The sequence below is a fragment of the Macadamia integrifolia genome, chromosome 7, assembly GCF_013358625.1.
Source record: "Macadamia integrifolia cultivar HAES 741 chromosome 7, SCU_Mint_v3, whole genome shotgun sequence".
In the NCBI taxonomy this organism is placed as follows: Eukaryota; Viridiplantae; Streptophyta; class Magnoliopsida; order Proteales; family Proteaceae; genus Macadamia; species Macadamia integrifolia.
Genome location: NC_056563.1, coordinates 35540221 through 35560533, shown reverse-complemented (window position 1 = coordinate 35560533; position 20313 = coordinate 35540221). Strand labels below are relative to the sequence as shown.

The 20313-nt window shown below is 37.4% G+C and overlaps 1 protein-coding gene and 2 pseudogenes across 2 annotated transcripts in view; 2 read left to right on the top strand and 1 right to left on the bottom strand.

Annotated features, from left to right (window-relative positions):
- Nucleotides 1–1524: 1524 nt before the first annotated feature.
- Nucleotides 1525–2791, top strand: LOC122084958 (annotated as a pseudogene).
- Nucleotides 2792–3018: 227 nt separating this feature from the next.
- Nucleotides 3019–7910, bottom strand: LOC122085066 (annotated as a pseudogene).
- A 2036-nt stretch (nt 7911–9946) lies between these two features.
- Nucleotides 9947–20313, top strand: part of LOC122084207 (5'-3' exoribonuclease 3-like) — a 24294-nt gene continuing 13927 nt past the window's right edge. Inside the window, exons 1-11 of one of the 2 annotated variants that reach the window (XM_042652288.1) lie at nt 9947–10079; nt 10222–10468; nt 17547–17649; nt 17742–17818; nt 17936–18127; nt 18411–18530; nt 18614–18676; nt 19172–19321; nt 19454–19618; nt 19833–19910; nt 20058–20144. In XM_042652288.1, the coding sequence (XP_042508222.1) occupies nt 10265–10468; nt 17547–17649; nt 17742–17818; nt 17936–18127; nt 18411–18530; nt 18614–18676; nt 19172–19321; nt 19454–19618; nt 19833–19910; nt 20058–20144 (1239 nt within the window). In that variant the 5' untranslated portion in view covers nt 9947–10079; nt 10222–10264. Of the gene's footprint in view, nt 10469–17546; nt 17650–17741; nt 17819–17935; nt 18128–18410; nt 18531–18613; nt 18677–19171; nt 19322–19453; nt 19619–19832; nt 19911–20057; nt 20145–20313 lie in introns of both variants that reach the window. The other variant, XM_042652290.1, reaches the window with a different exon arrangement.

Genomic DNA, 20313 nt, shown 5'->3' with positions numbered 1-20313 from the left:
ATTTCATATATAGTGTTCAGTGTTTCTCATCAGTCTTTGTTGAAGGATCAAAACTCAGGTACAACTCCTCTTGCAAATGGGAACAAGATGATGATCATTATCCTTTAATAAAAAAAAAATCCAAAAACAGATTAGTGTTGAAATCACTTAAGATGTCTGACTTTTATGCATCTAATTAGGATAGTGTTGTAGTCAATGTAAGGAAGACCCATCAAAGTGCCAACTTGTACACGCAGCATTTGGGCCCATGAATGTAGCATTTGCTATTCTTTAGGCAAGATCTCCTTCTATGACTTGTTGTACATTCTGTGATCTGTGAGTGATACTTATGATACAAGTCTAAAAGGTGAAACAATTCTTCTATAACAAGCTCCCCTCATGGTCATAAAATGAAATGCAAAATAGTTAATTCTCAAAAATTTATGTGGAGTTGTTACTGAAAATTCTGATTCTTTGTTTTTTTTCTGTTTCCTTCTGTGTATGTATATATATATATATATATATATATGCTCCAGGGATTATCATCCCTGTTTATATTCTCTTGCTCTCATCACCTCCAATAAAAATTACTGTCCAAAAAAGAGAAATTGAGTTTGTTGAGAGGTACTAGTCGTCCTTCTTTGTTGTACCAGTTGAGAAGGACAGTAGGGACAGAAGAAGCACCTAAATAACACAGTAAGAGGGATCACATGGTTTTGCCCCCAACTCTTGCCAGTATCTGTAGGTACTGTGTGGTGAGGGGTCACTTCTACAATTTATTTGCTGCAACATGGCATGCCCTACCACCATGGTTTGAGCCTTTGAGGTATTGGTATTGCGTTGGTCGATTTAGATCGGTATGGCAATATGGCAATATTGAGCAGATATGGATCGACCGATATGGTAAGGATTTGGTTTTTTTTTTTCCAACAAAAAAATGGGACCTACAGGTACCATTACTGATACCATGATTTATATCCCTAGTTCAGCCTCACCATGCAAGACATAAAAAATCAAAGAAGTGCCAACTTGTGTATGATTTGGGGTACTTTCAGTACTCTAAAGGGGCCATTTAGACATATTTTAAGATGACCATTCAAAGATTTAATTACAAAACTGCCTTACCATTTTGGGCTATGGCTTGCATATGGTCCTTTCAGTGACCAACATAGAACAAGTCAAGTGCCCCCTCTATGTAGGTTAGACATGAAGCTTGACATGTTACCTACTGATCAAAAGAGCTAACAATAATGCCATAAAATAGTGGATCTGCAAATATTTCAAGTGGGTTTAAGTTTGTTTCCTAATGTATAATCAAGGCATGACCATGTGATCCCCTCAACACCTATGTCCCCTATCCACATTTTCCTATCTATATATACACAAATACATATTGTAAGATTTCCATCCCAGTACACTCTCAGGTCTTAAGTCTCCTTCATTGTGTAAAGCATTCATTCCCAATACTATCAAACCCTTCTCAATAACAGTGAAGCCATGGGCATCCAATTGTTTGGAATCGTCCGAAGGTCTCTCCTTAGAGTAATGGCCACAAACCAGTTGAGTACAACAACAACGAAATATGTTCCAAAGGGACATTTAGCTGTTTACATAGGAGAGACCCAAAAGAAGCGATTCATCGTCCCAATATCATACCTGAGCCATTCTGGATTCCAAGACTTGCTGAGTCGAGCTGAGGAAGAATTCGGATTTGATCATCCAATGGGTGGTCTCACTATTCCATGTGATGAGGAAGCATTCATCAAAATCACTTCTTGTTTGAACGCTTTGATGAGAGAGTACTAGTGTGAACTGCATTAGATGGGTTTGAAGGACTAAAGGAACAATCCATTCAAACCAATCTCTCCAATTTTGTGAATAGAAGGGAGTTCCTGCGAGTTAGCTCATTTTTGTATCCCTTTTGTAACTGATTTTTATTAACTCTTTTTCTTGGTAATTGGAAATATCATTGTACTTAAAAGAAATTGTTTCATGGAGGAAGAGAAACTAAAGACAAATTCTTGCTTTATCCAGTTTGTATTCTACATTCTTTCTGCATGTGTTTTCTTGTGTTAATTAATTTAACAGACCCAGTTTTCCTGAAAAACTGACTCGCACCAATTATGATGCAATCACTGTTTCAAAAATCATAATCGGATCAATCAAATTTGTCCATTTGGATCGGAATTGGCAGTGATCAATCCCAGTTCTGGTTGTCAGGGCGTGCGTGCTACTAGTTTCAGGGACAGTTATGGGTATCCATTTTACCTTCTGAGGTTCTTCAGGCAAAGCAGATTCTCAAACTGACGTATCAATCTTTTTCCAGGAGGCATGAACTTTGCGAAGCAGATGCACCCAAAGGCCACTTTGCAGTTTATGTTGGAGAAACTCAAAAGAATAGCTTTTGTGGTTCCAATATCCTACTTGAATCATCCATCATTCCAAGACTTACCAAGTCTAGCGGAAGAAGGATCTCAGTTCCATCATCCAATGGGTGGTCTCACAATTCCATGCAAGGACGCAACCTTCATCGCACTCACATCTCGTCTGAGTGCGAAGAAGAAACAAAAAGGCAAACAAGAAAAAGAAGAAGGCACCAAGGCTTTTACCAGATCAAAAGCCTGACAGCTTGACAATCACTCCTTCGGATTTGAGAACCCCATGTGGTTTTCCTTCGTTTTTCTCCCTTCTTTTAGGCTGATGAGCTGCTTTTTTTAAGGCTAATTCTTGATCTGTTGCAGACATGCAGCCAACTTGCAACCTTTTTCCTTCCTTTTTTTCCCATAGAGAGAGCTAAAAGAGTGAAGAGTACCAAAATCTCAATCCCAGCACAAAAGCATTGGTGTATATGGCATTGAACTACACGAGACTGATGAGGCTGATGCAAAAAATTTCCTCTTCCAAAAAAGAGAATACATGAATCTCATTATCTCAACATCTCCCAATCAAAAAGGATAGAACGTGTAACCTGGACTAGGATGCCACAACAAAAGCTTATCAGTCTGGGATCTTAATGATAAAAATTAATCTCAAGAAGACTAGAGGAATATGCTTCTCATCAATTGTTTTTCACATCACATCATTAATGATATCTTAAGTGTTTATTAATTCTCTTTACAGCACATAAACCAAAAAAATAAATCATTTAATGGTTAACTTTACAAGAAACAATGCCGGACACCCTGATTTCCAAGACAAAAAGAAGAGAAGCAGGCTAGCAAAGTTGCACATGCTCCATTTTAATCTTTTATCTAACAAAAAATTACTGAAAAATTGTGCTTCCACTGGACAAAAGAGCATCTCACTCTATGATCTTCTGATTGTTCTTCCACTCATATACTCTGGAAACTTTACTTCGAAATATATTCTTAGGCAGACAAAACAGCTGGAGCTTGACCGGCCTCCTCAGCTTGCAAACTCTCATAATAATTGACAAGGACCTTCCAACCTCCATGGCACATAAAACCATCAGGAGGGTTCTCACCATTTCTTGCATAAGTCCGCATCTGCAACAAATCAACCATATAGTAGATCAAGTAAATAAGCCGACAGTTTTACAGGGAAAGCAATATCATCTTACCAATCCTCAGGAAACAATAATAACTTCTTAAACATTCAGAAAAAAGCAAAGAAACTCAATTTTTACCCATGGAGCAACTTAGGAATTTTAGAAAGGGGAAGATTGGGGAAACAAGATGTATCTATTGAAACTTTGAACTCTTTCATACCAAAACCAAATGCTAATGTGAGAACATGTCCAACTCCGAGTGATGGTGTTCTTTGCCAAATATAAGAAATTGTGTATATAAGGCATACCAAAGTTATGTATGGAAATGCATGATTGCATTTTATCAGTTGTTACATTTTTAAATTGCCACTTCAAGCAATCATAAGTTTACTGCTTTCAGTAAGTTGCAATTTATTGTTTCTAGCAAATGGCAATAGGAAAGAAGCGATTTTAGTACCTAACCCTTCAATCAAATATCACAATGGAATCTTGTTCTTTCTAGTTTCAGTTCTTAAATTATCTTTCTGTATAAGTCCAGTTTCTATCTTCATTCTAGTTCATATTTTCTTTTCTAACCTTCGTTCTGATTAATAGTTTTTCCTGCATTAACGAGTTCTGCTTATTCTCGTCATCTATACTGCCATATTGATCGCCTTTTTCTCACTCTTCGATCATCAGAACAGATTTCACGACCAAATTTTGTTTTCTTTGAAGCTCCATATACGCCATTTAGTGTTGCATAAAATTATTAATCAGAAAAATCCAGCATTTCATTGCATCCACCTTTCAACAGACCAGTTGGTTAGAATCTGGGTTAACTCTGAATTGTTTTGGTTTCTTTCTTTAGTTTCCTCTTTTACCTCAAATTCTGAAAGTATTAAACACTAACTATTTCTATTTGTTGTCCCATTTTCAGAAATTCTGTTTGCACTTTCCCTTTTGACTTAGGACTTTAATCTCCCTTCCAATTGGGATTAGAAATCCTTTTCTTTTTTTTCCTCCTAGCAAGATCAGCCCACTTTGGCACTTTCCTTATCCTAGTGGGATTGGGATTCCTTAACTGTTCCTACTAGGACTAGGATTTCCTAATCCTAGTACAAATAGGGTCATGGGAGTTCATTTCCTAAACCAAGTTCAACAATTCAAATGGAATCCTGTTAGTAGTTCTTCGCGTTGTCAAATGCACACTTGTAAACTACAAGGATCATTTCCCCAACCTTGGTGCCAGAAATGAATAGAAAATCTTTAGCACATGAAGGATAAAAAAAAGCCATCTTCTTATCCACTGTGTCATATGCTGTAACCTGCAAAATAAAACAGTGGAACGATAACAGTTTGCATGGGATTGTTGTGCGGATAGCTAACACAACATTAAAGCATTATATCATCATCATAACAAAAAAAATTACAAAAACAAAAAAGCAACTAGAGAGACAAATTGAATATTAAATAACAAATCTACTAATGCAAGGCCATTACTCACTAAATAATTGCTACCCTACAATACATTGCCAAGGTATATTTCAGAACCAGCACAGATTAAAAAGATCGGTGATTTTAGTCAAGAAGGCGAAGAAAAGCTGTTCCTGTCATCTAACCATTCTAAAGTGAGGGATATAGCATATTGAATTAGAAAGGAAGTGCTAAATGTTGCTGCCACATCAACAATCCCAAATACATTCCTCAGTGTTGATTTATGAGGAATTTATCACTTATGACAACTATTAAAGGAAATTTTAGAATTTTTTAGGGGGCGCCTACCAAAATTCAGGTCCTCATGTTGGCCGTTTTGAAGAAAAGCATTTTGACAGTGGATCATCTCATATCAAGAGGATTCTGTCTTCCAAATGTTTCCAAATAACATCTCTTGAACCTTACCATAGTATCATATGCAGGCCTAATGTTAGAGGTGTGGGCAGGCCTTTTTAACTGCATTGTTTGACAACGACATCTCTACTCTCTTATGGAGCTCGAAAGCAGCAGAGACATGGAGTAGTGAGGAAGAAACAATAGGCTTCCACAGCAACACTGAGCCAGCCTATATAGTGGGTGGAATAGCAAATGACAAGGTTATCTTTTTGGGCTTGAATGGTCAAGAATTCAGAGAATCCAACACTACATAGTTGAGAAGAAAATGGCTTTCATTTTTGTGTAAAGATATCTCTGTAATTTGAGTATCATGTAGGATTTGCCCAAAACAAGGAAGTTCATAGGGAATCTGGTAGTAGGAATGGACCTACTCCATCTCCAGAAGGTACATTACAATTTTAAAATTTGTATAAATGTGTAGATGGAAAAACATCTTTAGACTGACAAGAAATCTATACACTTTCTAGGTTCTTTCAAAATTTCTCAATATTTTGAATCAAAAGAAATCCATCTCTCCATATTGACCACATTCATATACCCTTAGAAATGTGATAAGCCTTTTTTTTTTTTGGTGGAAGAGGAATGTAATAAGCAGCAACATGTCAAATGAATGCCGAGCGGCGCGTACCCTGAATGGCAGAATGTTTAGCTTCACCAAACCAGGAGCCATGCTTAAAACCTTTTTCCCATGATCAGGATCATATAAGTCTCTCTTCTCTGATGGGTGACTCATTCCAGCAGGATCACGACCTACAATATAGAAATTAGCTCCTGCATTTATCTGTGCCTTCGCATGCCATTGCACTTCGGTTGGACCTGCATAATGCATTGGTGATGGGAATATGGCCACAACAGTTGTCTGAGGATCAAGAACTCCATCTTCTAGAACCTGGAAATAAACAACAAAAGTTATAAAGGAAAAGTATATGTTTCACATATAATTATACCACAGATATGTCAGATCAGAACCTTATAGAACAGTAATTGAAGAAATTGGGGGAAGAAAAACCTTGCTATGCTGTTCCATCCGAACATCCAATGGCACATCATCTGCCTTCGTAAAACCACCCAAAGGATGAAGCAACAAGATTGGGTTCTTGTAACCCATTTCCAATAGGCCTACGAGTATCATTCATTAACAAAGCATGCCCATTGTGCACAGGGTTCCTCAGCTGAAAAGCAAACACAGCATCAGCCTGACGCCTGTCAAATTCTTTCCGCAGTTCTCTGGGAGAGAGCCTGTAGTGATCAAGACCGTCATTAAACTTGATAGGTTCTAACACTTCCAGATCCCCACCGATGAGCCAATTTCCAGCTGGAGTAATTTCCTCCTCAACATATGGTAATCCCGGTGCAGTTGTTCCCCATGTTCTAGCAATTCTTTTTTCTTTGTTGTGCTTATATACTTGAACACTGTACAAAAATTAATATTGACAAAACATCAGTAAAGTTCTAGACATCTAAAGTTCCAAACCCATTGTTGGGACAAGAAACAGCGACCTAAAAAAACAGCACAATTTTTGACTAAACAGATCTTTTCTGCATGAACAGATGCAACAGTAAGGTGCCAATAAATGACATGTAAAAGGATGCCAACCAAATCTCCAAAGAAAGAAAAAACTGACCTCCGAAGGATGCCAGCCAAATCTCCATTTGGCCTTACCAGCCCCACATCAGGAGAGGCCCCAACTGCCTCCTTGTCCTTGTCGTCAATGGCCAATACAATGGGAAGTGACATATTAACAAACTACCATCACTCAACCGAAGACAATTAAAATGCAGACTCTGCAAGTACTCCTCTTCCCTCATGAACCCTCTTAAGGGATTCGCCCACCCCTCACTAAGTACGTGAACCCATTCAATATCAATCTTGGTAAGCTTAACCTTCGGCATCGATTCAGCCTCAGCTCTCTTCAACTTCCTTTCACTCTCCAGCACCACAAGATCAACAAGAGGTCCTCCATCTGGATCAATCAATGAGCTCCTGATCACGGAAGAACCCTTAACAAGAGAAGCAGCAGACATTGAATGAAAGGTAACAAAATGGCTTAAAGGGTTGAAATGATAAATGGGATAGCTTTGAATTCTGATGCTTCGGTTTCTTCATATGACGGTTTTAGCGGTTTGATGGTTAGGGTTAAGGTGGGTTGAATTGATGAATTGTGCTCTAATGGTCTGAGCCATTTGCGAGATGCAGCTGTGGAGCTTCTTCTCAATAGAACAATGGATCCGTTGAATTTGGGATAGCTGCATTTCTACCCTCAAAATTTGGAGGAAAATTTAAGGTGAGAGCGATTAATGAGCAGACTGAGAAGGTGTCCACACGTTTGCGATCTTGCTCTTAACTTCCAAGTTTATAAAGAAACGAAAATAAAATCTTTTCACTTTCAAAAGAACTTTATGGCGCTAATCCAAGAGTCCAAACATTAATTGGCCGTGCCGTCCTCTCTCTGTTCTCTCCTTTCTTCGTCCGTCCCCTCAACGTCAACTCCGCTATGATATCACCACTCACAACTGTCCTCTATATCCGTCTGGTTTCTTTTCTTTATTCTGTGATCGGGGTTGACAATAATAAAATAAATTATTATTAAAAAAAAAAAAAAAAAAAAAAAAAAACCTTTAACCCTAATTTCCGTATAGGATCAGTCCGATCTGGATTGGTCAAGAAAAATCAGATTCTAACGGGATTCAAATGCGCGGATCTCATTCCAAAATCTAGGGTTAGGGCAACTTTAGGCTGATTCGATTCCTCACCGATTTCCGATCGAGATCCCGACCCTTGGTTTTAAATTCTCCTTTTTTTTTTTTAACTCACATGCTGAATTTCAGTTTCCAAATGCAAAAATATGATTATCCATAAGAAGAAAATTATAATTTCAAAATATCGTTGATTTCTCCAAATAAGTCAACAAATATATATATATATATATTATAGATAAATTAAATTATGGCATCAACGAAAAAAAAAATCATGAATTATAAATACATTTGGTAAATTTACTTTTTGAAATGATTATATGTTCTTCTTCTGTTCTTCATACCATTGGCTTCTCCTTCAACTTATTGGAAGATGGTCATTGTTTCACTTGGCTTGTCGCAATGGGTAAACCTAACAATCATTGTGCTCTGCGAGGATACTGGAATGTAGACCTACGTATGAGGATACAATATATCTTTCTTTTGTTTTATTAGATATTCCTTTCTTCGCCCTTTTAAATAGGTATTGGATCTTCACATATACATGCAAGTAAACAAACATACAGAGAATCCAATATTGAGTCTGATTAATCTTCACGTAAGTGAAGTGGGAGGTCCAATTCATATACGCTCACATATCGACACATATGAATGTGAGTTCGATGAATCTTCACGTAAGTGAAGTGGAAGCCCCAGTTCACTTACACCTACATATTGACACCTGTTAAGATCTTAATGAAATGGAAAGTTGTTGTTATCCTCATTTTCAAATATTTTGAAACAAAAAATAATTGAAAATTCATCCCAACAACAACGGAAGGTAACTAATCTCATTCATTTTTGTAATTCCATTCCACTTATGACACGTAATTTATTTTTTACTCTCTCCTTTTCTCCCTTCCTCTTCTCTCTCATGGGGTGCAAGAGACGAAGCTCAATAATTGTAGCATCTCAAGAACATCTATCTCCTCAAAAACCCTCCCGTAGTATCTAAATAACCCAATTTATCAAGTCCAATGAGAATGGGAAGACATTGGAATTGCCATATCATGCTAGTGCATCAAATCATTAGTAGATCTCATCTCAGGATGTACTCGAAACACCAATTGCATAAGCTTTTTGTGATGGACTTATCATATGAAACTTCTATTTTCTTGCTTCTTTTGCACTTTCAAAATATCTCTTATGGATTTTATCAAAAAGATTAAGAGATTGATGTTGTATGGGTTTTTTATTTTGTTTTTGTTATTGTTGAGTAGCACATGGGATATTTAGAGATTGTGAACAAGAAGAAGAAGAGGCAGAGAGAGAGAGACCTAATGGAATTATAAACAATGAATGAAATCAATTAGCTTCTGTTTTTGTTGGGATCATTTCCCCTTTTTATTCATTTATTAATTTTCATAAAATTTGAATAACAATTTCCTTTTCCGTCAAGACATTCATAGGTGTCGATGTGTGAGTCTATGTGAATTGAACCTCCCATTTCACTTACGAGAAGATTCACAGGACTCCAAAACAAGTAACATTTTCAAATGAGAAAGAGAAATGTCTTCATACAAATAGAATATGCCCATCTGTTTTAAAGTAGTTCACCACATGAGCAAAATGGTAGAAAACAATTTCAATTTTGAGATTGATTCATTTCCTCATCTGTTTGACAACATGTCAAATTGAATTTCAAATCATACCAAATAGGCAAATACTCTAATTTTAATTATAACTAAAGAAATATTTCAGATTTTTTTGATAAAACTATTTCATAAAATTATACAAATAAAGCTTATGGGAGATCTACAATGGTTATAAATAGTGATAACACTTTTTTTTTATTGGATAAGAGTCGTTGGATCTCAGTGTCACTCGATGCCCTCTGTACGCCACGAGGGTGTTTCAATTTCTCGCGGTTCTCACCATTTATAGGCCATGTGAGCCCTAAAATTCTAAACCGACTGTAATAGAAAATCAAAACGAAAGTAGAAAGCCGAAGGGGAAAAAAAAAAATTTCCGTCCCGGGTTCGAAGAGGTACAGGGACTTCGAAACACTCTCTTTCCGGCTGAAGTCTGAATCTAATACGAGGGTTGGGAATATAGGAGGTAATTCTTTCTGAATTGTTTTGGTTTGTTTTTTTTTTTTTTCTTTTTCCTTTTCTTTGGCGCACTGGAAGGGACCCCAAGAGTCGAAGCTCCCGAGTGCGAGAGCGGTGGACGATGGGAGTTCCAGCGTTTTACAGATGGTTAGCGGAGAAATATCCGATGGTGGTGGTGGATGTTGTCGAAGAAGAACCAGTCGAAATCGATGGCATTACTATTCCAGTCGACACTAGTAAGCCTAACCCTAACAGCATCGAATTCGACAATCTCTATCTCGACATGAACGGCATCATTCATCCTTGTTTTCATCCTGAGGACCGGGTATGCATCTCTCCATCTCCCTCCGCTTTATATACTCATTCATTTATTTGTCTTGATATATTGTGATTTTATATTTTTTTTTGCATTCCGACGATTTTATGTAATTGATTGCAGCTTGGTTGTGTGTACTTCCTTCTTTTCTTATCTAATGGTACGGCTGGAATGGATGAATAGAAAATATTATCGTTTTTATTCTGTAAAACTGAACAAGCGTAGGAGGATGAATTTTAAAATTCATGTAATAGAGAAAAAGATCAAATGAACTGCTAAGTGTAGGATTCTATAAATCAGTGGTATCCAAAGTATGTTTATTCTAATCCAATCTTGCTACTTTAGGAAATTTAACCTATTATTTGTCATACAACAACAACAACAACAACTTAGCCTTATCCCAACTAATTAGAGTCGGCAACATGGATCCTTACCCTCCAATCAGCTCAATTTGACGTCAAACTTGATACATGACCTAAGACATGCTCATCTTTCCTCACCACTTATCATAAGGTAATTTTAGGTACAGCCCTAGCTCTTTTAGATTATTTAATCTGAATCAAGTCACTTCTCTATATTAGAGCATCCAAAGGCGTCTGTTGAACATGGCTATGCCACCCCCAAATGACTTTTTCATAGCTTATCATGTATCAAAGCTACTCTCAAATCAGCTTTAATACTTATCCTTTATAGTTTTACCACTCATCCATCTCAACATCCTCATCTCCGTTACACTAAATTTATCCACATGATACTTCTTAACTGGCCAACATTCTGCCCCATGCATCATAGCCAGTCATATGACTTGCCGATAAAATTTTTTTTCGTAGTATTCCCGATTTTCGGAGATGATTGCGGGAGATTTGGTGGTCCTATTTTAGCGTATCATATTAAGTTTTAAAGGAATACGTCGATCACACAACATTTATGATGCACCTCTCCACTTCATCCATCATATTCTAATTATTTGTGAAACATCATCCCCTAGATCACCTTATTTATTTATGATAAAGCGTAGATGCCTAAAATAATCAATTTGTGGAATCTCTCTCATCACTTTTCACCACCTCATTATCTGCCTTCGTGTAACTAAAGTTACACACCATATACTCCATCTTTGTTCTACTTATCATAAAACTTTTTTGATTCAAAGGTTGATCTCCATAACCCCAAATTGGCGTAAATCCTTGCTTCTTCCACCAATACATGATCCTCAGCAAAAAAACATATGCTAAAGAGCCTCGTCTTGAATGTAATTGGTTAATTCATCAATAATAAGCGCGAACAAATAGTGGCTTAAAGCCGATCCATGATGTTACCCAATTGTAATTGGAAATTCACTACCTTGACCCTCCACATTTCTTACACTAGTCATCGCACAATCATACATATATTTAATTATGTACACATTTAATTGAAACATTTCTTTTCTCTAGTACTTGCCAAATTACTTCTATAAAGACTGTCATAAGCTGTTCTTATGTCAATAGATTATATGGAGATCCTTTTTGCAATCTCTAAATCTTTCTATGAGTCTCCCAAGTAAATAAGTATATTTTGTCATGGATCTTCTTGGCATAAAACCAATTTGGTTTTCTGTGATAGTAGTTTCTTTTCTCAAATGGGTTTTTTAGTAATCCTCCCATAATTTCATAGTGTGACTAATTGGTTTTATGCCTCTATAGTTATTTCGGCTTTGAATATCAACATTATTTTTTAAATCACAACCAGAATGCGTATTTTATTTTCATTTGACGTTTTCTTTGTACTTATAATCTTATTAAACAATTTGGTCAGCCAAGGGCTTTTTGCCTTACCTACTTTAACCCTCCTTAAAGTTTCTTTTACTTTAGACACCCTAAATTTTCGTATATATTTACGACATGTGGTGCTTTGATGGGTAATGCAACCTTCTGGGATCATTACTCGAAGTGTCTCCATTTAGTAAGCTGCAGAAGTAAACTTTCCATCTCTCCTTAATGTCCTCATCTCTTATTAGTACTTGACCATCTTCACTTTTAATACATCTAATATGGTCGAGATCTCTACTCTTCCTTTTCCTTGTTTCAACTATCTTATAGATTACTTTTTCCACTTTGTGGTTAAATAGTTTTAAAGATCTTCATGTTTTCTTCACTCTTGCTTTTTTCATAATATTTTTGGTTTCATTTTTGGCTAATTTATACCTTTGTCATAGTTAACAATAAATCATTGGAAGAGGATAGGTACGAGAGAGCCAATGTGCCTAAATGAAAATGGAAAAAAAAAAAAAATGTAAGGTTGCCTTTGGTGCCTTTGGTGCCTTTGGGATCCCACCATCCTCCACCTCTAGGTCCTTGCCCAATTTCTCCATTCAAAATTTATGAACCTCGTGGAAACCAACCCTTTCTATTCACCGCCATCTATGCTTCCAGTGTCCTATGAAAAGATCATTCCTTTCGGTAGACCTTTGTTGTATTGCCCCTTAGGTAAATTCTCTCCCCTGGGCATTGGGAGGGGATTTCAATGTCATTCGGTTTTGGCCATGAGAAGAAAGGAGGTGACCGTTTTTGGACTCCTCGGTTGATGCTTTCAATGATTTCCTTGTAGATATTGGGATAAATGCTTTGAGATGGTCAGGTTTGAAATTCTCTTGGAACAATAGGAGAACCGAATCTTCCAGGATTGCTTGCTAGCTTGATAGAGTTTTGGTGAATGACGCCTAGCTAAACTCTTTTCTTTCTTCTCATGCAACTTTTGACCCCTGGGTATCTCTAATCACAACCCCATCACTATTCTTATTCAACCATATGTTTCTTTTGGCCTTAAGCCCTTCAAATTTTTTGACATGTGGTCTTCCCACCCTACTTTCCTTAACAATATCTCAAGGCCTGGAACTCCTCCATGATTGGTTACATGTCTTCTTTTGTCTCATATTGCAAAGCCAAATTGTTTGATAATCAGATACGCCCCCAATTTGATGTCCATAATGCCTATTTGCCTAAAGAAGAGAAATCTGTCTTTTTCAATCTTATGCCCCTAATGGCTCAAGAGGAAAGGTTTTGATGTAAGACTAGATCACAAAGGACCTAATCCCAGGTGGGAGCTGGAATTATGGTTGAATAAAGAAGATGTCGATTACTCACAAACCACAATTTAGATGCTGAATTTTGGATTGAATAGAGATCCTATATGAAGGAACACACAACCAAAACGTAACAGATTCTACCGACTGAATTGAGAGATATGCTGTTGACATGAATTAGGAGACTTTTGACCACTCTTCAAAAGTTAGGGTTTGTGGCTTCGGATGATCCTCAAAACTGGAATGAAGATCCCTTGTATGCATAGTTTTTAAGGCGCTGGTAAGGCGATTGGCGCTGATGCGGTCTAGAGATGGTAAGGCAGTGCTCCGCCTTATGTGAAGTGACGCTTTATGGGGGGTTTTTTTTTTCTTAAACACATTTTAAAATTACTTGAAGAAGATTCCAAATATAGATTTTTTATTTGTAGGTGTATGGTTTTGTTAACATGTGAGATGTATGGGATCGGCTTTACTCCACCAAAAATAACCAAGACAAACAAAACAATAACACGATTCACAAACAGGGTTTGGATTTTGTCAAGGGTTATAAGAAAGGACTTTGAGAAGGAATCAAGGAACAAGGAAGAACCACTGATCCAGGCGACCATTTTGCTCCGGCAGCAGTGAGCTTGTTCTGGCAAAGATGAGCTTTATTCTTCTTTGACATGAGTAGAAATATAGTGGATGACCTTAGGGCTTAGGCACTCATTTTGGCATCATAGGGGTAAGTATAATAAATACTTGTATTTTTTATGTCTTCTTTTTCTTATATTTATAATTTTGTTTCATAATTATGTATTTATATTATTTGTTAATAAGATTGATGATTGATGATTGATGAAGATGAACTTAGTTTATTCACTTTATTGATTTGTTTTCTTGATGAATATCTTACATTGGTAATAGGAACATTTGTGAACATTTATTGATTAATATGTATTCATATTAATATGTTAATATGAACATTTAATATTTATTTAACATATGAGTAATAGGATTCAACTAGGATTTGAGCCAAATAGATTGGTTTTATAAAAAAATTACACAGGAATGCTTTAGTCGATAAGGCGATGCTTTATGCCCGCTTTATCGCTAAGGCGCTCCGAAAGACCCTCAAACGCCTCCGTCGCCTTACTGCCTTAAAAACTATGCTTGTATGATGTATAGGTATACTTTAAAAAAAAATGAGCTTGAACTGTTGGCTTGTTTAGGAGATACGGTGTAGGTTACCAATTAGGAAACAATTGGGAGATTTGGGAAAAACTCCAAGTACAACCTTCAGTTGGACTCAAGCTGCTGGTCGAGTGGCCTCCTTGATGTGGAGAACAAACCCTCCAAAGGGCCATATCCAATCAGGTGGCTGGTTAGGGAGATATGGCCTAATCGATCAACTTCAAAAACCCTGACAAGATGAGATCGATTCTGGGTCCTGTGGTTGCACTTCAATCTGAACTTGGTGCCTGGTCCTGGATCTTCAATCACACGTCTAGGCACATTCAAATCACTCTCTCACAAAGTCCAACTTAAAATAAAGAAGGAAAAGAGAAATCGATGGAGGGGTTGAGAAGGGGGAAGACGAAGGTCAGGTTTTGGGTATCTCACCCCTCAGGTTTAGGCATCTCACCTAGGGTCTTTCACCTAACTGTGTCCCACAGAAAAAACATTATAAACCATCTCAACGTAAACTTCATTAACTTGTCCAATTGATTGCAATGGTCTCTCTTAAATAGGCTAGGCATAGTGATGTATATAAGTCAGTTAATGGGCTTATTTTATTTGGAATAAGCCTTAGGTTGGGTTATTTATGTGTTGGGCCTTTGTTTCCATGAGTTTTCTTTGTAATGGGTCACTTTAATGGGCCTAAAATATGGGTAAAAAGTAGGAAAACGGGATTTAATTCATTAGCTTCGTTAGAGTGGACTGGTAATAGTTTAGTTTATTAATATGTCTTTTACATTATCATATTTGTTTTGGGATAGGATATGTAAGAGAAGTAGGGTTTCTGTTTCAGTTTTAGAGTCTAAGTAGGAGTCTTATTATTTTCTTTTAAATACTTGCATAGACTCAATGTTTAGGACAGATTTGAAAAATGATGAATTGAGTTAATGTTTGAGAGCCTTAGGACTGTGTGTGATTCTCCCCCCTCTTTTTTTATGCGATTTCTCTCCCCTAGTTGGATTTGTGCAATTGTGTGATCCTTTCTTATTCATTCTTTCTGTCCCTGAATTTGGTTTATATTGGATTTAGTAGAGATTCTGCCTAGGATTAGGTCACTTGTGATTCGATCTGACATCACACAGCCTTACAAATTAGGAACAAACTAAAAAGGGATACTAACATAAAATAGAAACTAATGACTTTTATTAACTAGCTACTGACTTTTACTCTAAGAAACTAACATTAGACAATAAAAGACTATTTTAGAAGATTAAATCTGACTTTGGAACTTGTTAACACAAAAAAGGAAACAAAAAAGGCCCAAATTACTGTTCACTAGTACTGTTCACGTGAACAGTAATTCCTGGTTTTGGTTGGCTTGATGGGGCCAACACTAGGGCCGGCTGGTTTGGTTTGATGGGCTCAGCAGCCCCCTTCTTTTGCAGGCTCAATCTACATTAGTTAATCTTCAATGCCTAGACTGAGGACTGGAATGATAGGAACTGAAACTGAACTGTCCCAGTCCAAGGTAATGCCAGAGCAGCTTAGTAAGGTCTGAGAGAAATAAAGGATGTCAGAACACAATGAAGGTATTGCAAGGATGATGCAAACTGATCTGAGCAGTGAATGAACTTACAGAATGAAGCAGTGATTCAGAACAACACAAAAAATGGTGAAATAGAGATTTAGAAACATATAAGTAAGCACCACGTCCAAGCTATGACCCTGAGATTCCGTCACAAACACCACTAAGTTGCTATCCTTCAACCACCACTCCATTACATTGTGTTCTTTGCTCATATTTAAACATTAGGTTAACCCCTAACATTCCAAACTAATTCACCTCCAGCTTAGAAACTTTCCTCAGACTAAAACTGAAATAGCAACCAAATCTTTCGACTTAAACAAACATTATGTCGTGTCAGAAAATTGATTGGTGATCGGTGGCTGATGTCTCCATCTTGCACAGGTAGATCTGGTCAAGAGAGGCCCGGAGCGGACTCTGGGAGGGACTCTCCGACGTTCAATTCAGTCTCCTTAGCAATAGTAATGAAGAGGGAGTGAGGAGAGAGCAATAGAGAAAAAAATAGTGAACTGATCATACCTTGGCCCTCTCTTTATTAATAGTGCGGGGTAGGGTAGAGTTCTACCCAAAAAGGGCGAGTGAGTTGGCTTAGAGTCCGTCCCTAGTGGGTTTTCATATTTAGCCATAAAGAATCCTTCCCCAAGTGGAATACTCCTTGTTTCCATGCTATGAGAGATTGGGTTTGAGTATGAGTCTGTCACGCACGGAAGGTGAGATCTTAGGAGTAGTCCATGATCCAAGGCGATTCCCTTTCCCTATAGGTTGTCCTATTCATTGACAACTGTTTCCTTCCCATGGGCCATTGGCCTATTTATGGGCTATTCGTGGGTGTATCACATTAACTAAACCAAATCCCATATAGAACATGCTAGTCCCCCATATGGGCTAATAAGGTTGGCCATTTGCAAAGTAGTCCCATAAATCACAAGCCCAATAAATATATGATTTACCCATAGGCCATAGCCCAATCTATGGCTTTTATGAGCTTAGATTTCTTGTGTTGAGGCCCAAATCCAGTACTAACAAACCCAAGTCTCCTATGAGGAGGGATGGACCTTCCAATTGGACTCTTGAGCCCCAGTTGCTGTTGCTTGTCTGGGTACATAAATATGCTCTTGTTGTAGTTGGAAGTTGGAAACAATATGTGGGATGCAGATTTCTATTTTGGAAGTGACCTGAATTATCAATAGGATGAGGGGAAAAAAAATCTGATTGTTCAATGCTATTTAATGTGTGTTCTCACACTCATGTTTCATAACTAATGATTTTGTTTTATTCAGCCTTCTCCTACAACTTTTGAGGAGGTATTCCAGTGCATGTTTGATTACATTGATAGACTCTTTGTGATGGTGCGGCCAAGGAAGCTTCTTTACATGGCTATTGGTGAGTTTTGTCATTGGGTGCTGCCGACTTCTGTGTTGATAATTTCCTTTAGCTTATATTCTCACTGTTTAATTATTTAAAAATAACTGTAGATGGTGTAGCTCCAAGGGCTAAAATGAATCAGCAACGTTCTAGGCGTTTCAGAGCTGCCAAAGATGCAGCAGAAGCGGTACGTGCATTTAGATAATTTCCTTGTACCTTTACTTTTCACTCTTCTACTTTCTTTTGCTTTGGTTTTTAGTTATAATAAATGGTGTTTTCTGAATGGTGACTCTCTGCTATCTAGGCAGCAGCAGAAGAGCGGTTACGGCAAGAATTTGAGGAGGAGGGCAGAAAACTGCCTCCGAAACAGGAGTCGCAAGTTTTTGATTCCAATGTTATCACTCCCGGGACTGAATTCATGGCCGTTTTGTCAATTGCACTGCAGTACTACATTCATCTCAGACTAAACAATGACCCTGGATGGAGAGACATTAAGGTGTTAGATTAAATCAAGCGCTGTCCTATGATTTATCTCATCTTCTTCTAATACTTTGTTACATCTTTTTGTTCTTTTGCAAGTTGATGAAAATTATCCTGGCTTTTGCTTATTGTTTGATGGTCTCCTTTCTGAAGAAAATGTGTTCCTCCAATACTTTGCTTCCTCGTTGTTTAAGCTCATCTTCCTCCAATAATTTTTTCATTTGTATGCTTTGGCTCTTCTTTTGCACTTGTTAACAAAAATTATCATGGCTTTTGCTTATTAATTGATTCTTTTGAAGGTTATCATTTCTGATGCAAATGTTCCTGGTGAAGGGGAACACAAAATTATGTCGTACATCCGCCTACAAAGAAATCTTCCTGGTTATGATCCAAATACGCGTCACTGCCTCTATGGTTTGGTATGGGTTTTCCTTCAGTATATATTTATTTATTTTGATTTTGTTGGGCATGATCTTGATAAATTTGGGATGCTGTTTTGCAGGATGCAGATTTGATCATGTTGGCCCTGGCTACGCATGAAGTGCATTTCTCAATATTAAGAGAGGTCAGTGACTGATGCTTGGAATCTGGTTGGTTTTATAAGTGATACTAGTAAATGAATATGGGTGTGGCTGTGTTGATGCCATACTGTCAGATCTCCTCTTGACCAGAATTTAATGTTTATCAGACCCTTGGATTTTGAGTTATTAAATTTCCCTAATTCTGGTTTTTAAGTTGCTATTGTGTTCCTTTATATTGAGTTGCAGCCTAACACCTATTGGTAGGGTTTGTAAACCTCATTAAGTTTCCACATAATGCTTGTAAGGGAAAGATTTCTTTTAAAGAATCCAATCCTAAGGTGTCATCATCAACATATGTTCGCGTTGTGTCTTATTTGTTGCCTTTGCGAAATGCTTACATTATTGATACTTGATAAACCATATGTGGAAATGTGCATGTCTTTCTTCACCCTTCTAAGATTTGTACAAGCACCTGCACATTTGTTTTTCTTTTTTAATGTTAACTGCTAATAATTTCACTTCTAAATGACAACTTTCAGATTGTTTTTACTCCTGGACAACAAGACAAATGCTTCCTATGCGGCCAAATAGGCCATTTAGCAGCTAATTGTGAAGGAAAGGCAAAAAGAAAGGCAGGAGAGTTTGATGAGAAAGGTGAAGGGGCTCCTGTGGCCAAAAAGCCATACCAGGTAGATTTGGATTCATACATTGCTTGAAGTTTTTGTAGGGCATAGGAATAGGATGATGTTTTCTGCATGTTTGTTCAATTTATCCCCCACCCTTTTTAAATTTTATTCACCTTTGCATCCCAAATTCTGCAGTTTCTCAACATTTGGACTCTTCGAGAGTACTTGGAATATGAAATGCGGATTCCCAACCCTCCATTCGAGATTGATTTTGAGCGCATTGTGGATGATTTTATATTCATGTGTTTCTTTGTCGGGAATGATTTTCTGCCACATATGCCCACGTTGGAGATTCGCGAGGTTTGATATTGACATCCCCACAGTTACTTATCATTGAGTGGATGTAGCATTAGAAAGAGGATAAGAAGAATTTTGAAAAACATGATCATGTGGCTAAAAATATTTCCTTGTTTCGCTTTCAAAGTTTTTGAAATGTTTAAAACAAGAAAGAGTTAGATGAGCATAATTTCTTGGGGAAAGTTTTGATAACGCTTCCTTTTTCTCTTGTATTTAGGGTGCAATCAACTTACTAATTGCTGTGTACAAAAAAGAGTTTCCAGCAATGGGTGGCTATTTGACTGAATCAAGCAAGGTATTCATCATATGTGTTCTAGTTGGTTTTGTTTATACCTGCCATAAGCAGGCCTACTTATGGTGGCCACATTTATGTTCTGCCATTTTTTGTCCGTTCCATGGCGTGCTTAATTCTTATTCTGGGCTATCTTTCGTCCTGTTCTAGCCTGATTTGAGCAGGGTAGAGCATTTCATTCAGGCAGTAGGATCCTATGAAGATAAAATATTCCAGAAAAGAGGTCGCTTGCATCAGGTTAGCTCCATTACCCACTCTGTTTTTTCTGCTTTATCATGTTTTTTTGTTTTCCATCAGAAGATTGGGTGTATGCCCTGCTATCTACAAGCCTAATGAGTTTTTATCAGCAAAAAGATGGTTGAACAAATTAACTTTTTGATGGCACCATTTATTTCCCCCCCCCCCC